The 19,056-nt window shown below is 36.9% G+C and overlaps 1 protein-coding gene across 1 annotated transcript; it reads left to right on the top strand.

The window, feature by feature from the left end:
- The first annotated feature begins 1,310 nt into the window (after positions 1-1,310).
- On the top strand, positions 1,311-18,956 carry LOC123677427 (45 kDa calcium-binding protein). Its single transcript, XM_045613928.1, has 4 exons — positions 1,311-1,886; positions 2,230-2,486; positions 16,461-16,667; positions 18,369-18,956. Exons 1-4 carry the CDS (start codon positions 1,552-1,554, stop codon positions 18,653-18,655), a joined length of 1,086 nt encoding a protein of 361 aa, XP_045469884.1. The 5' UTR covers positions 1,311-1,551; the 3' UTR covers positions 18,656-18,956.
- The last annotated feature ends 100 nt before the right edge of the window (positions 18,957-19,056 follow it).

Genomic DNA, 19,056 nt, shown 5'->3' with positions numbered 1-19,056 from the left:
CTTTTTTTCAGCTTCAAACACTGCTCAGAATCATTAACACGTTGTTGCTTTTGATCGATTGTGAGCTCGCGCGGCACCCATTTTGCACACAGCTTTCTCATGTACAAATATTCGTGAATGATATGATCTACACCTTCAGATGATATCTTCACAATGTCTGCTATCTGGATCAACTTCACTTTACGGTCATTCAAAATTATTTTGTGAACTTTTTTGGTTTTTTCGTCGGTGACAGCATCTTTTGGACGTCCACTGCGTTCGCCGTCTACGGTGCTCATTTCACCACGTTTAAACTTAGCATACCAATCAATGATGCTTGATTTTCCTGGTGCAGACCCCGGAAGCCAAGATTTTGCTTCAACTGTATTTTTTCCCTTCAAAGAGCAATATTTTATCAGCACACGAAATTCTTTTTTTTCCACCTTTTTTCAAATAACAAAAGTAGGTACACTCACAACGCAATATCTCACAAATTAATGGTCGGACTGCTGTCAAATTTCGACACGAATTGTTTGAAGGTTGGTACTAACTAAAAATCATATGGATTTAATACTAGCACCGCCATCTGTGCATCAGACCGGGGGCTTTTCAATTGGCCTAATATTTAAGGTTAACCTCGGTAGTCCCGGTCAAAAACCCGCCATAAAAAGTTGATTAGTTATTGCTTTATATTCAATAATTTCTTCATCATTTAAATTTCTATCTATTCAATAATACAGTAGAGGTCGGCCTTAGTGGTACAACAGTGAAGCGACCGTTTTAGGCCCTCTATTTGAAGGGCGGCAAATTGGCCCAGTTTGCTGGCCGCCTTTTCATATTGCATCCTCGATTATTAAGGCAAACATAAGGTTTTTCCGCTACGAGATTCAACGTTGCATCAAAAAAATTAAGCCACATTTACGCAGAATCGTAATGGAAAATTTCTACAAACAAGTGAGTATGTTTATGCAAATCCGTGAAGGCCTTTTGCACGATGTGTTATTCCATAAATAACCCTATCCTATGTACTTTATGCTTCAATAAAAAATTATAATCAAAAGTCTAAAAAAGGTGTTTTCTATTCAATTCAAATCTTGCGTTAATTTTGGGACAGCCTTTACAAACCCAAACCTGTAAACCCCATCTTTATTGAACCAAATAAATTGTGTCACTGCGCCAAATGTCTGGCGTCGGCCCTGACAACTTGTATTGTGGGTTGCAGCACGACGCAACCACAGAGTAATCAGGACTAATCTTTGACCTGCTATGATAAGTTCGGAGCTTTCCTGACCCCGTTTACATTCAATCGTACGGTACAGGTACTCAATCGAATGATCCTATAGGGTTCACGTGAACTGGAGGATTCGTGCAAATTCGCCTCTAGATCGCCAAATGTGAAAGTGGCCTCAAGTCAAAGCGCTTGTCTGTTCCGAAAAATCAATACTTGTATTTACCATTCTCCTCAACGCGAAAACGTGCGCGTATGGGTTCCGGCGCACGAAAATGTCAACAAAAGAACGCAAAATTTCGACCGTTCGAATCTGACCGCCAATATTATGTGATTTTTCAATAATGAAATTCAAGAGACCGAGAGGATCGAGCTTCCTCTTGGGATGTTCGTATTCTGTGCCGCTGTTGTCGTATCTCGCCTTTTTCCTTCTTATTTGGACGTTGTCGCTGCCCCTTAGTCCGCTTACGAGGAGAAGTGCAGTCGTTTTGGAAGAACAGTGGCACAAACCGGAGGATTCCTTCGAGATTCGTATGAAGAATAGCAATTTCAACTCGGATAAGGTGAAACCTGAGATCGAAGCGACTGAGGAGGCGAAGAACGAATATTTGGTCAATACTAACAACAAGGATAACTTCAACAAGAACCAGAATGAGATTCTGCAAGATGTCTTCAGCAGGTATTTATTTTAAACTAGCGCATCCGCCACTCCCATATTCAGCAGGCGCATTCGCCATTTATAAAATAATCAAAATTTTTCTATATTGGCATGAAGTAATTAGGAAAATAAACAAAAAATTCAATAGCTCTACACACAGTTAACTGTTTTTCACTACAACAAGTAACGAAAAATATTCCATGTGGAAAAATCTATTCAACATATGTCAATGTTTCTTTTTTTGTCGCAAACTTTGAAACTGAAACAACTAAAATAGTTAAAGTAGAAGATTTGATTTTACATCTGAATATCTACTCAATTTCTTTTGCCCGTCAAAGTGTATAAAAATGTCAATTTCTTTCAGAGCAGATAAGAATAAGGATAGAAGGCTAGACTCTAACGAATTATCATTATGGATTAGGAAGAAAATCTTGGAACACATCACTTTGGCTGTTAGCAACAATTTCAATTTGTTTTCACAAATTGACGTAGATCCAAAGAACGGTGTGGTGACCTGGAAAGAATACCATTCCTATTTCCTCAAGAAGAGAGGTTTCAGCGGTAAATACTTGAAGAATCACGACGAAAAAAGACACAAAGGAATGCTGAGATCTATGAAAGGTAATACCTAAAGAGAAATCCATTATTTTTTCAAAAGATGCCTTTAATTATCTGTATCCCGTACAATGACTTAATAAGACTCGATGCACACAGATCGCAGCGTGCACGCCGCGATCGTACGTAGAAAGATGAGACTTCTTTTCTGACAGTTTTGTGATTAGTTGACTCAAAACGCTCTATTAGTGTTACGTCACACGCCGCCATTTTTGGTTCTTCTGTCAGTGTTCGGAATCCAAACAAATAAATTGTCATTCAAATTAGTACGGTATCGTTGAAGGAATTGGCTTATTTTCATAAATAAGAGTATTTGAGGAACGATTTCAGTATTAATTGATAGATAGAAGGAATGAGGTTAATATCAGTAAGTTTGAATCCTGTATCATTCCCCAGATATTGTAAAAAGCCGTGTTTACTAGTTGAACTTCAAGTTCGAACTTACTTGCATTAATCTCGTGCCTTCTGTCTATCAATTGATAGTAAAATCGTTCCTTAAATAATCTTATTTATGAAAATGAGCCAATTTCTTCAACGGCAACGTACTAAATACGCCTTATTTTACAGTTTTTCTTGAAAAAGGGAAAGTGCAATTCAGGCGGGCCGCCTTGCTCGCCTGGATTGCATTTTCCCTCTGACCAAGAAAACTCAGGCGGCTGAAAATGTAAATAGTGTTTATGATCCTGATACTGTAACAGCCGATCACTCGCAATGTTGGATTCGTGGATTCCGTTCCGGTAATTCCGATGTCAAGGATGCACCACGCACTAGGAGGCCATTGTCGAAATTATTGGTAAAATCAAGGGCATAGAAAGGGTAATTACCCCCAGATTTCCAAATATAAAATTTCAGAATTTTCACATGGATGATAAACGAAAATATTTCCATAAAATGAACCAATAATCATTTTACTTTCCCCGAGGGGCCCGGGGATTCATCAGGCTTGTCGCCTTTTGAATTGTTAAACGTTGCCAAATTTTATTACCACTTGGGGCGGCTTCTGGATTATTTTTGTTTTAAATTCTACAATAATCTAAATTTTGATTTCTCAGAATGGAATGCAAAACGATTCCATTTCACCATTTCCAACTCATCTTTCTTGAGAAATATACAGGGTGTCCTGGGAAGAATGCGACAAACAAAACCATAAATTAAGGTCATCATGGAGGACCCGTATCAAGATGTTTCAATCGCCTGAATGCCTTCCTTAGGGATATACAGGGTGATGTTCATCTAATGAGTGAAATTTTACAGTTCAATAACTCTCTAACTAATCGACCGAATAATTTCAAATTTTGAAGTTTTGTCACCCTTTCCTATCGCCTTCCTTCAATATTTCTGAATTCGAGTAAATCAGATCCGGACTAGGAAAATTTCAGACTTTTCCTATTTTCGTGAATATTGGATCACCTTGTACTTGAACATTATGATTTTTTCCCATTATTGTTCCAATAATGGGAAAAAAAGAATCAATTCATTATAAAAATTCTAAATCTCTGCTTGGCATGAAGGGTGATCAATAAACATTCCCTCATGAGTGGAATTTTTTTAGTTCAATAACTCTTCAACAAATCCACCGAATAATTTCAATTTTTCAAGTTTTGTCGCCCTTTACTATCGCCTTCCTTCAATATTTCTGAAATCGAATAAATCAGATCCGGACTAACAAAATTTTAGACATTTTCTATTTTCTTGAATATTAGATCACATAACATAATTTTTTTCGTTTTCGTAACCACAACGAATTAATTCATAATCAACATTCTAAAACTCAGCTTGCCACCGTCATACAGGATGACCAATAAACATTCCCTCATGAAAGTACAACCGAATAAGATAGCGAAATCTGTGAAATAACTATATCATATCAACGTGCTCAAAAATGGAGGAATATCATTTTGAACAATATCTGCTGAACTGAAAATATTTTATTGATTAATTGTTATCAAGATCAAATATTTTCAAATTATTTGCTGTTTTTGTTCTATTCTTTATCCAGTTTTTTGATTGAAAGTTTTCCTAAATAATTTGAGGAAAATTTAGGTGAGACATTCGTGAAGGGTGAAACAACTTCAATTTTCGAGATAATTCTACCGATAAATTCAAGATATCTTGAACTATGAAATTTCTTTCATGAAGAAATGTTTATTGATCACCATGAATAATGGCGCCAAGCAGAGGTTTGAAATTTTTATTATGAATTAATTGATAAAGAAAACGAACAAAATCATGATATCAACATACGGGTGATTCAATATTCAAGAAAATAGAAAAGGTCTTAAATTTTCCTAGTCCGGATCTGATTTACTCGATTTCAGAAATATTGAAGGAAGGCGATAGTAAAGGGCGACAAAACTTCAAAAATTGAAACTATTCGGTGGATTTCTTGAAGAGTTATTGAACTTAAAAAAAATTCACTAATAATGGAATGTTTATTGATCACCCTGTATGACCGTGCCAAGCCGAGATTTAGAATTTTTATAATGAATTGATTCTTTGTTGTTCCGAAAACGGGAAAAAATCATAATGTTCACGTACTGGGTGATCCACAATATTCACGAAAATAGGATAAGTCTGAAATTTTCCTAGTCCGGATCTGATTTACTCGAATTCAGAAATATTGAAGGAAGTCGATAGGAAAGGGTGACAAAACTTCAGAATTTGAAATTATTCGGTCGATTAGTTAAAGAGTTATTCAACAGTGAAATTTCACTCATAAGATGAACATCACCCTGTATCCCAAACGAAGGCACTCAGGCGATTGAAACCTCTTGATACGGGTCCTCCTTGATGACATTCTTCCCGGGACACCCTGTATGAAGTTTTTTATTGCATACCACTTTGCATTTTATTACAATATTTTACATTTTTCATATCACAATAACTAGTGTTGAGCTTGGGCGCATTTGAATTTAAAATAATAGTTTATCTTGATTCTTCTGCGGTGAACCTGTACGATCATGTATACAAGGTGTTTCTAAATTGGAGCTACAAAAATGATAATGACAGATTTCTCGAATCATAAAAAAAAGTCGTATAACATGAGTCCGCTAACGCTTTGTTTTTGAGATACCTGTGTTAAAGTTCAAGTTTTTTTCTCATATAGCACCTTCCCTTCATAAGATATTTAACTTGAATTGGCATACATTTTCCAATTTGAAGTTTTCATCTCGTGATATGCATACCTATTTTGTATACAAATCTACAGGGCGATATTTTTTTCTGGAAGGGTACCCGCTTCTTTCCTCCAGAACTATTTTTTGGTGAAGCACTGGTACTTTAGAAAAATGTAAAAAGAAACTTCGGTCTAGTACTACACTTTTTGGTTTGTTGCAGTTTTGTCGTATTTGCTATCGATTCGAGAAAAAATTCAAATAGCTCTGTAGTAATCCTCAGGAAAATCCAAATTATTATAAACATCCAGTTAGTAAGCTGTGATGAAAAAATCAATTATAAGTATTGGTACATTTGCCCATTCTGTAGCGAAGATTTATAACAATTCGATAAACTGATATGAGGATCACTAAAGTACGACTATATAAGAAACACCCTGTATCTCGAAAACAAAGCGTTTGCGGGCTCATGTTTATTAGACTTTTATTCTTAAAATTATCCAATGAATCACTCATTTTCCTTCGTAACTCCATTTTAGGAAAACCCAGTATAAGTTAAGAACAATCGAATTAGTAATAATAAAAATTATTTCTAGCAATTTGGTTCAAACTTCATTATCAAACCTCTTTTCCTCACATAACAGATATGAGTAAACGTTGTTGAAAAAAATTTTTTTTCGATAACCCCCCAAAAAAAAATCTACGCCCTTGGATAAAATCATATGGACATTGTCGAGTCCGACCGTCATGTAAGCATTGTTTCGATTGCTCAAGAGCTAAAGTTTTCACAAAAAACCGTTTGAAACCATTTGGTTAAAGCATTGTCTCAAGATAAATCTTGATGTGTGGGTACAACATGAGTTAAGGCATAAAAAAACCGAATTTGCATCTGCGAATCACTGCTGAAACGCAACAGAAGCGGTTGGTGAATGCTTATGAACAGTGGTTCACTTACGACAACGTCAAGCGAAAACGATCGTGGTTGAAACGCGGTGAGAAGGCGGAAACGGTGGCCAAGCTAGGATTGACACGGCAAGAAGGTTTTGCTGGGATTGGTAGGGAATTATCTACTACTAGCTTTTGCCCGCGACTTCGTCCGCGTGGCGTGTTATAAAAGAGAGATCTTTGTGGGTGTTGGAGAAAAGTTTAAAAAATGCTTAATTTTATTATTTTTAAATTAGGTTATAGTATAAGTAGCTCAGCTGAATAATGTATTGTTATTAATTTTTAGATTATTAGTTTAGGATAATTTGGTTTCTTATAAATTTAGGATAAAACGATCAGGGGAGGCTATTATAACCCTAAAGTACCTATAGGCTTTCGTCTGGAGTTCAGAGGTGTGAATGTGAATGTCAGTCGGTATGAAAGTAAAAGTTTGACCACATGAAAACTAAAAACCGGCCAAGTGCGAGTCGGACTCGCGCACGAAGGGTTCCGTACAAAATTTTTTATTTTATTCTTATTTTCAGTATTTGTTGTTATAGCAACAATAGATATACATATTCTGTGAAAATTTCAACTGTCTTACTGTCACGGTTCATAAGATACAGCCTTATCTGTAAAAACGTGCAAGAAATCACGATTTTTGTATGGGAGCCCCCCTAAATATTTATTATATTTTTATTTTGAGTATTTGTTGTTGTAGCGGCAACAGAAAAACATCACCTGTGAAAATTTCAACTGCCTACCTATCAGCGTTCATGAGATACAGCCTGGTGACAGACGGACAGACAGACAGCGAAGTCTCAGTAATAGGGTCCCGTTTTCACCTTTTGGGTACGGAACCCTAAAAAGAGTAGCATGGAAGAGTGGTTCGGTTGGTGGGTGGCTGGTGCAACCGGGATAAGAGCTAGACAGAAATGTATTTAGGAAACATATTTATAAAATTTCCTTATAAACAACGTTTCTGGTCGTTCTGGAGGGTGGTGCGAGAATGACCAGACTGGATGGCGAACTTACGCGGGAGCACGCCACATATAACTGACCATGGGAGAAGCAGGGCTGTCGCAAATCAACTCCTGCTAGCGCGAGTGTTTGACCCTGCGACTTATTAATGGTCATGGCGAAACATACCTTCAATGGAAATTGTAGTCTCCGAAATTCGAAAGGAAGATCATTTGGGATTAACGGTATTCGCGGTATAAATACCGTTTCTCCCTTTGCAGACCCAGTTAAAATAATACCTTCGACAATATTACGATGCAAGACCCTGACTTGAAGTCTCGTGCCGTTGCATAATTTAGGTGGTTTCAAATTCCTGAGCAACATTACTGGTGCACCGACTCGTAATCTAAGACTGTGGTATGGAAGACCAGCTGGATTAATAGTGTTCAAAAACTCAACCGGATAGTGAACAGCGTCTTCTGTATGTATTACTGTATCTACTGATTTATATATCATTTCTTCACCTTCAAATGAATTTAGCAAAACGTCATTTATTAGTGCGGCGTGTTCATTTGTGGGTGATAAAATAGCTCTTTCATGCAGCGATTCTATAGGTTTATGTTGAATTCGAGCTATATTTGGATATACTTTATCTATTAATTCCGGGACTGTTGTAACTACAGTGCATAAATTTTCTGGTAAATTTATCAAACCGTCTTTTTCTGGGTATATGCCATTTCCTATTTTAAGTAGTATATTTGAAAAGTTACCTGCATTGATATCCCCTTTTAAGAGCACTCGCATATTTTTAGTTAAGTTAAGAATTTCAATAGATGGCCATAAAACTGATCTTTTTAAACATGCTTTGATCTCGTCTGCCCGAGTTCCCCTTGGTACAACCGGTAATGTTTGTCTGAAATCTCCGGCTAACAAAAGTGTCAAGCCACCCATCAGAGAGTTATTATCTCTCAAGTCTTGTAAAGTCCTATTCAACGCCTCAAAACATTTTTTATGAGCCATAGTGCTCTCATCCCAGATTATGATTTCAGCTTTACGTAAAACTTTGGCAAGATTGCTTTGCTTTGGAATATTGCAAATTGGGGTTTCCGAAATAGATAAATTAAGCGGTAACTTTAAAGCCGAGTGAGCAGTGCGACCTCCTTCCAATAAAGTTGCAGCAATCCCCGATGAAGCGACAGCTATGGCAATTCCACGATTGCTTCTAATCTTTGCAAGTATCAAATTAATGAGATAAGTTTTACCAGTTCCTCCAGGGGCGTCCAAAAAGAAAATTTTTCCGTCGTTTGTATTGATGTTTGCTATAATTTTATTGTATATCAATTTTTGTTCATCTGTTAAGCAATCCTCATTTGTATTAACAAATCTTTGCAATGTAGGGACATCATAGTTTAGTTCATTAATATATACTCCTAATTCATTATTAAATCCTTCCGATCTAGTCGGCTTTGGTAATCCGTACCCTTCTATTGCGCATCCACCTAGAGCTAAGCATGCTGTTTCTATCTCCAAAAGGCACCTATTGAAGATTTGAAGATTTGAGACTGACATGATCTGCAACTTGACAAAACAACAAAAAAATTAGTAAAGAGTTCTCTCATCATGAACGGAGACTGACAAAGGGCTGCCTCTTGAAGTGTTGTACGCCAATGTTGGTCATCTTCAAGTAATCCAAGGGCCTTGCAAGCAGATTTAAATGTTGGTTGTACAACACCGTTTATAGTCCTTAGTGATTCAAACGATGTTGGACCTCGAACTTCGTGTAAGAGCAATCGGAGGTGGTAGCACTCTGTATTATTCGGGTGTACGGTGTAAACCCTACCCAACGCGTGCTCTTTTTTAACACCTGGCCAACCATCTACATTTGCTCCTCGTTTTCTTCTTTCAAATTTATTATTGTTCCAAACATAATATGCCGGTACTTCACAGTATAATAAAGTTTTTGCAAAATCGTCGAATCTACATAGTTCAAAGAATGAGGTCAGTGTTGTTTTTGGTGGACTGGATACCCTATCAGCCAAATTAGATGGATTAAAATAAACTCTTTGACCGTTTTCTAAATGCACCGCCAGATGTATAACTGTAGGATATCGCTCATGAATAGGAAACCCAAGTATTCGCCAGACCGCTTCAGCACTACTTATATACCTTCCACTTTCATACATTTTCACCTCATCTTTCGAATCCTCCAGTGTAACAGTCGCTTGATCCGACCCCTTATTTACATATTTACAAATATATTTTATGGATTTTACGGAGTTACAGTACTCAACATTAATATGAGCATTAAATGTTCTCAAAAGAACCGCATTATATGGAACAACCCAGCGGTTGTCGAGCTCTACCCCGTTGATATGTACAGTAAAGCCACCATCCCCTGGAGATCGTCGCCTATATTGGGGATAGCCGTCATCACCGGTCTGTGTTTCTGAAAGTAAAGGTCTTGGAAACCGTTTAGAGCACACGCTATCTTTCATACACGGAGACTTGTTATTAAAGTTGCCACAGGGGCCATGTATCATGTTCGATCTGATTATTTGATAAAGTTTCGGATCAGCATCTGGATCCGGAATCTCTGCGCAAATAATATTGTCAATCATGTCAGCAGAAATGTGCTCAATTAGCCATAAAAGAATGTGTATGTGTGGGAGACCACGTTTTTGATATTCCACGGAATACATGTAACATCGAACTTCACCAAAGATTTTGCCCTTATTTATCAAATCCATCATTTTTTTTACTTTGAGGCGAAATATTCTTGCTATTAAATCATGGCGGTCGTAGGATTTTTGATTTGGGTGCAGTAGCTTTGTAATTTCTTCCCATTTAGGGTTGCAAGTAAAGGTGATAAATAAATCCGGGCGGCCATAGTGTCGGACGTATGTCATGGCGTCCTGGGTCCGCTCATGCATATATCTTGGCCCACCGGTGAATGAGGATGGCAGTACAACAATTTGACCTAACTGATTAGCTTCTACATCTTGTTGACCAATCGCATCTTTTAGGTGTATGTAGCTCTCAGCTCGGAGTTTTGCCTGATTGTACCTAATGAAATTAAGTCTCTCAGTCTCTATTTTGGCGTACTGGTCCACTATGTATTGGCTAAATAGAGCACCGAAGTAAAGCAGGTAGTTTTCTTCCCCCTCCCGTATCATTATGTGATATGAATAGAAACTGGCAGCTGAAACTGTCTTTTTCAGAGGTAGTTTAGTGTTGGGGTCCCGCTGTGATATACCAATCGAATAACCGTCTTCTCCGTGGCTGAACATTAACGGGTACTGTAAAGCATCGTATGACCGATGGAATTCACTTATGCGTTGTAGTTGACTACTGCGACTTTCTAATATAATATCCCGTTGCTCAAACTGTTGATCCAATAGCACTAATGCTACTTCATTGACAGCAGGGCTATTATAGCGTCCTCTGTGAGCACCTTGTGGATTTTTTTCCGCATGTATAACTACCTTGAACGTATCGCATGAAGCAGGCACCTTGTCAATAACACACTTTAGGTCTCTAATATAGGGATTGACTTCGTGTAACAATTTTTGAAGCTGCTTGACAATGTTTGGCTTCAAATGCGGATAGTTGGCTAGTCTTAAATTTGCTTCCCTTTCATCTTCTCCGACAAAATAAATCTGTAAAAACTGTGCTGCTTTTCCAGGTTCTGGTAATAAACTACCTGCTAAATGATACACCTGCCCTTGTACTTTAAATGTCGGCGTAAATCCATCACCTCCAACCTGTTTTCCACCAAAAGACGACATCTGAAAACAATTATTGTATTTACGGACATTAGCCATAAAATGCTTATGATCAGGATGGAGATCCATCAGTAAACTGTGAAGTGGTTCAGGAGGTTTACTGAGTGAATTGAGTTGAACTTTTCCGCTGCCGCAACAAAGTCCAGGGGTCTCGTCTTTCCACTTAAGCGCGTTACACCATTGACATTTCTGACTCATATTACCTATTGCTACTAATTTGTCACATTCGTAATCTATTTCGGGCTGATAAGACATTGCCGATTGACACTTAGTATTCCATGGGCGTGTTGTTACATTTGTATTATATCGAGTTTGAGCTGCTCGGTGTACTTCAGGGTGCTTCTCCTGATAAGCGGCAACAGATTTTCTGTGTACTTCAGGATGCTTCTCCTGATAAGTACCGGAAGACTTTCTGTGTACTTCAGGATGGTTCTCCTGATAAGTAGCAACATATTTTTTATGTACTTCAGGGTGCTTCTTCTGGTACGCGGCAACTGATTCTCTGTGTACTTCAGGGTGTTTCTCCTGATAAGTAGCAACAGATTCTCTGTGCACTTCAGGGTGCTTCTCCTGATAAACAACAACAGATTTTCGATGTACTTCAGGATTTTTACGCTGGTAATTAGCAGTAGCGTTTCTGTGTGGCACAGGATTATTTTGGACATATTTTTTCTGATTGCGATGAATTTGCATCTTTCTTGTTTTGTCTGTAAATCTAGCCCTACGTTTCTTAGTCTTCCTGACAGATGATGTACTCATTTCTAAAGACAGGTCAGCAGAAACTGCAGATTCTGATTCGGAAGAACAAATAGGAGGCACAACATCAAGTGCTTCACTATTTTTATTCTTTTTCGCCTTCGGTTCGTTTAGCCCTGGTTGATTGGACCTTAGTTCCACAACGTTCAATACCACCATGGGGTTAAATTCTTCATAAGGTAGGTAAACATCAAAATGCCCGTCGGATAGATTATTTTTGAAGCGAAGGCGTTTTATTGGGCGACCTTGAGTACCAACTTCAACATACAATTCACCGTTGCGATAAACTTGAAAAACGAAATTGTATATTCTCCCTGCCGCGATTAATTCACATAATCCACCATATGTGTTGCGTTTAATCATATCCGCAAAATATTGTTCTGCGGAACTGTAATTGTCACCGTTTATGTCGTGAGACATTATAGAAAATTCATCCCAATGTTCTACTACATAAACGACCACTTCTTGCCGTGTGGCAAAAGCATTTTCCTGAGTGCCGTACATCAGGAATGAAAGAGCTCTGAAAAGGCAAGCCCCATCTCCTTCCATTTCCACTGCTAATTGTGGCACTATCTCTCCGTTAATGTTTATATTTTCTACCTTCATTTTGAAAGATACTTTTAAAAGATACGAAAAGATAACAATTATTCCAACAAAATAAAAGAAACAATAACTAAATCAACCTATGTTGTTTATAAGAAACCACTAAGAATCAAATAAGAAATCGTAATAACCGAAATAAGAAAAAAAAATAGTAATTTTTTAATTTATTTTACGAACAAAATAAAGAAATCCTACAACAGAAAACTAATAAAGATTTTAAGCATCCAAGAACGGCGAAATGCCTAAGAACAAAATTAAGAAATCGTAAAGACTTAAAACCTACAATTATTCTAAGAACAAAATTTAGAAACTACAACAGAAAATTATTAAAGTATCCAAGAACGGCGAAAAGCCTATAAGAACAAAAATAAAAAATCTTGAAGTCTTATAACCTGCAATTATTTTAAGAACAAAATTTAGAATCTACAATAGAAAATAAAAAAAGCATCCAAGAACGGCGAAAAGCCTATAAGAACAAAATTAAGAAATCGTAAAGACTTATAACCTACAATTATTAGAACAAAATTTAGAAACTACAACAGAAAATTATAAGATAATCCAAGACCGTGAAATGTCCGCCTGGAAAATTCAACAGTAATCTACAACAGAAAACTACCTACTAAAGATTTAAACCATCCAAGAATAGTAAAAAGTTCGCCCGCAAAATTCAATATTTGACACGACCATCAACGACGTCTGCCCTCACGCGTCTGCCGCGTTCCGGTTGCTCACTCGGGTATCTGCGCCCCCCTCCGCGCCTCGCTACCGCTATTCCCGTTCCCATGGGAATTTTGGAAAATCCAATCATGACTTAACTTTGCATTCACTAAGGTATATGCATGTCAAATTTCAATCATCTAACTTACGCGGTTTAGATTTTTTCATACAAAAGTTTTTTCCCGCTAATTCCCGTTCCCGTGGGAATTTCGGGAATTCCTTTCTTAGTGCACCCCTACGGTACCTAAGCTACGTCCCTTCCAAATTTCAAGTGCCTACGTTTAGCCGTTTGGGCTGTGCGTTGATATGTCAGTCAGTCAGTCAGTCAGTCAGTCAGTCAGTTTCTCCTTTTATATATATAGATAGATGAGCTGCTCCCCTACGACACAACTGTTAACTCTGAATTAGGGCTGGGAATCATGAATGAATGATTTGAATATTCGAATAATCATTGAATGATTATTCGAATAATTGCATTTTGCATTATTCGAATAATCATGAATATTCACTGAATAGTTGAATAATCAATGACTACTTTTCTATTCATGAATAATCAGTGAATAGTCGAGTATTCACTGAATAGTTGAATAATCAATGACTACTTTTCTATTCATGAATAATCAGTGAATAGTTGAGTATTCACTGATTATTCAGTGAATAGTTTTCTATTCAGTGAGTAATTCGATATTTATGATGTTACGAATGATCACTTGACTCACTATTCAGGAATGATTAAAACAAGGTTTTGTGAATCACTACGGACAAATCGTTTTATTGATATTAAAATTACTGGAAATTACATAATATTGAAATTGATAGATACAATTGAATTAAAATTATAAATAAACTCCTGTCAGTGTTCGGAATCCAAACATACAAATTGTCATTCAAATTAGTACGTTGTCGTTGAAGAAATTGGCTAATTTTGATAAATAATATTATTTGAGGAACGATTTTACTATTAATTGATAGACAGAAGAAACGAGATTAATGCCGTAAGTTCGAACTTGAGGTTCAACTAATAAACACGGCTTTTTACAAAATCTGGGGAATGATACAGGATTTAAAGTTACTGGTATTAACCTCGTTCCTTCGATCTATCAATTAATACTGAAATCGTTCCTCAAATACTCTTATTTATTTAATAAGCCAATTCCTTCAACGACACCGTACTAATTTGAATGACAATTTATTTGTTTGGATTCCGAACACTGACAGGAGAACCAAAAATGGCGGTGTGTGACGTCACACTAATAGATCGTATATGGCGAGAGGCAAAACACCAAAACGATTATACCACTTCACAAAGGGTATATTCACTCATCAAAACGCTCGGATTTTATTGGTTCATTAAAACAATCACTGAATATTGACTGAATATTCATTGAATAATCAATGAATAATCATTGAATAATCACTGAATAATCATTGAATAATCACTGAATAATCACCGAATAATCAACGAATAGTTGAATATTCATGACTACTCATGAATAATCTAGCATGAATAGGTAGTTGTTTGAATGAATTATTCGAATAATCGAATAAATTTTTGGATGAATATTCGAATACAAAAAGGCGAAAAAGTCCCAGCCCTACTCTGAATTATTACTAGAGAATTTTTTGAAATTTTTTCTCGAAAATGATACGACAAAACTACAAGAAACCTTAAAGTGTAATACTGGACCAAAGTTTTTTTTTTATATTTAGTTGTTGGCCAAAATTGGCATTTCACATGATGAAAACTTCAAATTGAATTTAAGTTGAATATCTTGCGAAGAAAAAGTGCCATGAGAAAAAAACTGAAAAAATCAAACTATATAATCTACATCTCGGAGATAAAGCATTTGCGGGCCCATGTTTATCCATTTACATTTGTATCTCCAATTTAGGAACATCCTGTATAAACATCATTTTCAACCAGTGCTGCCAACCCACTGAGCACAAATAAAGGTAGATAGAGGTTCGAAATTTAGGTAGATGTTGCCAAATTTAGGTAGATTATTTTTTCCTTTTTTTTAGGAGTTTTGAAAGGACTGAGTCCATAGAATTATACTTTATTAATGATAAATATTGATGAATTAATAAAAAAATATAAGAATTCACATAATAAAAAAAATTTGAAAAACAAAGAAATATATTTATGTAATAATTTAAAATTAAAATTCAAATATATATAAAATAATGATAATTTTTCCCAATCACTCTTATAGGTCTGGTAATACTTTGTTTTCTTCGGTAATGGACCACGACTTGTTCCTTCGCCTCCACTATCACTGGCACTCATATTTTCGATAAATTCAGCAAAAAACTTACCTATACAAAACGACACCTTTTCTGTTTCGTCAAAATCGCAATATCCCGATTCAGCAATTCTACTGAAGCAGCCTGCTTTAAAGAAAGTTGTTCTCTTCACTACTTGAACACGAAAGAATAAATAGTCTTTCAAATATTTCATTTCAACAGATGTGGATAATTTGCAAGAAAACGCTTGTTGTCCAAAACTTTTATTATTTTAACACCCAAAAGGGTCTTTTATTGCTTCCCGACAGCAGCCTTCGATGCATTCAGAGGGTCTCATCTCATTCCTTTCGACGATCTTATTTTATTCTGTTTTTTTTTTAAGCATAATGATCGATTCAATTAATCTGCGAGCAATACGAACCTATCTATTTTTCCTACGTACATGCAACCATATTTACTATCGCTATTTTTCTATCAAGCAAGTGCGTATTGAGGCGCAGCCATCGTTATTTATCAGTTTATTACCAATTTCGGTCCTTTCTTTGCATCTGTATGTTTCTGAAACTCCGCCGCTGATCTCCGGAGATCTTCGTATCCAATGGCGTGCGTAAAAATTAAGATGTGAAATCGTTAATAAGGAATAAATTTTTTTCATAGTCACGTTACCGGTAAAACGGTTTTTCGTTGATCTAAAACCGTAAAGTTCGCGCGGAGCTGAATTAAGGTAGATCGAGCTCAAAAAAGGGAAATAAGGAGATTAGTTCGAATTTAGGTAGATCTACCTAAATTTAGGTAGGGTTTGCAGCACTGTTTTCAACGTTTCCTCGTACCTACTTAATATACCATTTTAGAGACAACTGATCATTAACTGATTTTTCCAGAGCAGATTCTAAGGGACAAAGCTTATTGGATGGAAGCAGCAAGGTCGAATCCAGATGCTCTTACCGTGGATGAATTTCTGGCGTTCACCCATCCCGAATCCAGTGCAGCCAATCAACTAGCCCTAGTTGATGAACTGTATGATAAATTTGATCGTAATGGGGACGATCTTTTAACGGAAGAAGAATTTGCTGTACTACAAGCAGAAGGTAAATCAAAATACTCAGCTTAATTATCTAGTGAGTGCGGATATCAAAAATCAAGTGAAGTACCAAGAATTCCTTTGAAATTTAAGAACAGAATGAAATTTGTCCACGGATTTGTCATGAGTGAGTCGAACCTTATCATTTGAGATCATTCCAAGCTCAAAATTGGAGAAATACAGATGTACTAACTGACAAAGAAACTGAAACACCCAGAAGGAGCTGTTTAAATTTAATTTTTATAGTGTAGCAAGGAGTAAATGAATGAATTTGGAGAAAAAAATCGTGAAGGTTTTTTCATGTAAATTTTGTTACTTAAACATTGTAGTCGTTTTTTGCAAGTTTTTTTAATTTTACAACAAACCAGCTGTTCGAGGAGATCCTCGAGGCAATGTTTAGTTGTTGTTAAAATGCCTAGAGCACTCGTACGCGAAATTTATCGCCAGCTAAGTGAATTTGAAAGGTCGAATTATTTGGTCTACGGAAGGCAGGGTTGTCATTTCGAGAAATCGCTAACCGTACTAATAGAAATGAAACTACTGTTATGAGATGTTGTCAAGCGTGGTTTGATAATGTCCAAAATCAAAGAAGAGTAGGCACCGGACGTCGAAGGGGCATAAATGAATTTCAAGATCGACGTCTAAGACTTGTGGCCATTAGAGACCGATTTGCGACAACTCGATATTTGGCTGACGAGTGATTAGGAAAACAAGGCCATCCTCTGTAACTATCCGAACGGTTTACCGCTGGATAAGGTCTTTTGGACAGCAGCATTATCGACCCTATCTTGTGTTACCTCTGACAGTTGAGCATAGCCGGCAACGATTTCAGTGGTGCAGAGAACGTCAACATTGGAATGTGAAATGGCATCAGGTCGTCTTTTCTGATGAATCTCGATTCTCCTTGGGTGCACATGATGGCCGAAGAAGGGTTAAATGACGTCGGGAGAAAGACGTAAACCTCAGTTTGATGTTGAGCGTCATGTACACCGGACATTAGGCGTTATGGTATGGGGTGCTATTACACATGCAAGTAGGTCACCTTTAGTCTCTATTCGATGTAACATGACAGCGCTGCGTTACCTTCAAGAAATAGTGGAGCCTTATGTTCTCCCTTACTTTAACCGGCTCGATAATAAAATATTTCAACAAGATAATGCCAGACCTCATGTTGCCAGATTTACATTAAACTTTTTCGAAGCGATCCATGTGAATATTTTGCCATGGCTGCCCGGATACCCCGATCTTTCGGCCATAGAGTATGTTTGGGACATCATGGGTGGAAGGCGTGGAAATTTACCCCAGCCCCTTCGGACTTTGGCGGCTCTGAGGCATGAAATACAGGTAGCTTGGGATAGTATATCTCGAGAAGAAATGGACCATCTTATTGCATCAATGCCGAGACGTGCTGGGGAGTGTATAGATAATCGCGGTGGAAAAACACATTATTAACAAATTTATTAAAAAAATTTTTAAATTAATCAACTCCTTCTTGGTGTTGCAGTTTCTTTGTCAGTTAGCGTATCTTAACGGAATGATATAGCTAGCTCTCAGCTTGGAAAACGAGCCCTTAAAAAGTTAAAAGTGTTTCAGTTCCTTAGAAACTTTGAAAAGACGGAGATTTGGCACGCTTTTTAGTTCATGAAAAGAGCATTTTGATGTTTTGATGCAGGTGCAGTATGATTGAGTTCAAGAATCGTTATTTCAGGAAACGACGAAACAATGGTCATCCGCCAAGATGAGCATGAAAGAAGGGCGGAGTTCCGAAAATCTATAGACCTGAATGGTGATGGCAAAGCAGATAGGAGGGAACTGCTTCATTATGTAGCCCCACAAAGTCCTAGACACAGCGAACACGAAGCAGAAGCTCTGCTGGCCCTTGCAGACGTGGACAAAGATAACATGCTCTCCCTAAACGAGATGCTGGCGCATCCAGACCTCTTTCTCAAATCCAAGATGGTTGACACGGCCAGGAGCTTCCATGATGAATTTTGAACTGAAACGGGATGAGGGTTTAATAAAATACACAATAACTTCTACAAGCTGGCATATACGTGAAAATTGTTAATTTTTGATTCCACAATTTTAAATTATTGTTGAATCAGATTAGAGATCTGTAAGTTGTCGGTAGTAGACCTATGAATAGCCAAGATAATAGAAATTATCACCGCCAATTGTGCTAATCATGATCATTATTTCACCAAACTGTAAAAGTCAATTGTTAAAGACTGTCATAGATACTTCTTGTAATATAAACGATTGACATCAATAAAAGATATTTTGTAGTATAAAAATTTATCCTGATTTGCTATAGTGCCTTATAATTCTCCCGAAAACGTCTTTCAATATCTGATGCACAACTTTTTTCAAATCGAAAATGAAAATTAAGGAAATTT

This window comes from Harmonia axyridis, chromosome 4, assembly GCF_914767665.1.
Source record: "Harmonia axyridis chromosome 4, icHarAxyr1.1, whole genome shotgun sequence".
Classification (NCBI taxonomy): Eukaryota; Metazoa; Arthropoda; class Insecta; order Coleoptera; family Coccinellidae; genus Harmonia; species Harmonia axyridis.
Note: the sequence above shows the minus strand (reverse complement) of the source record. Positions and strands in the feature narration are given on the sequence as shown.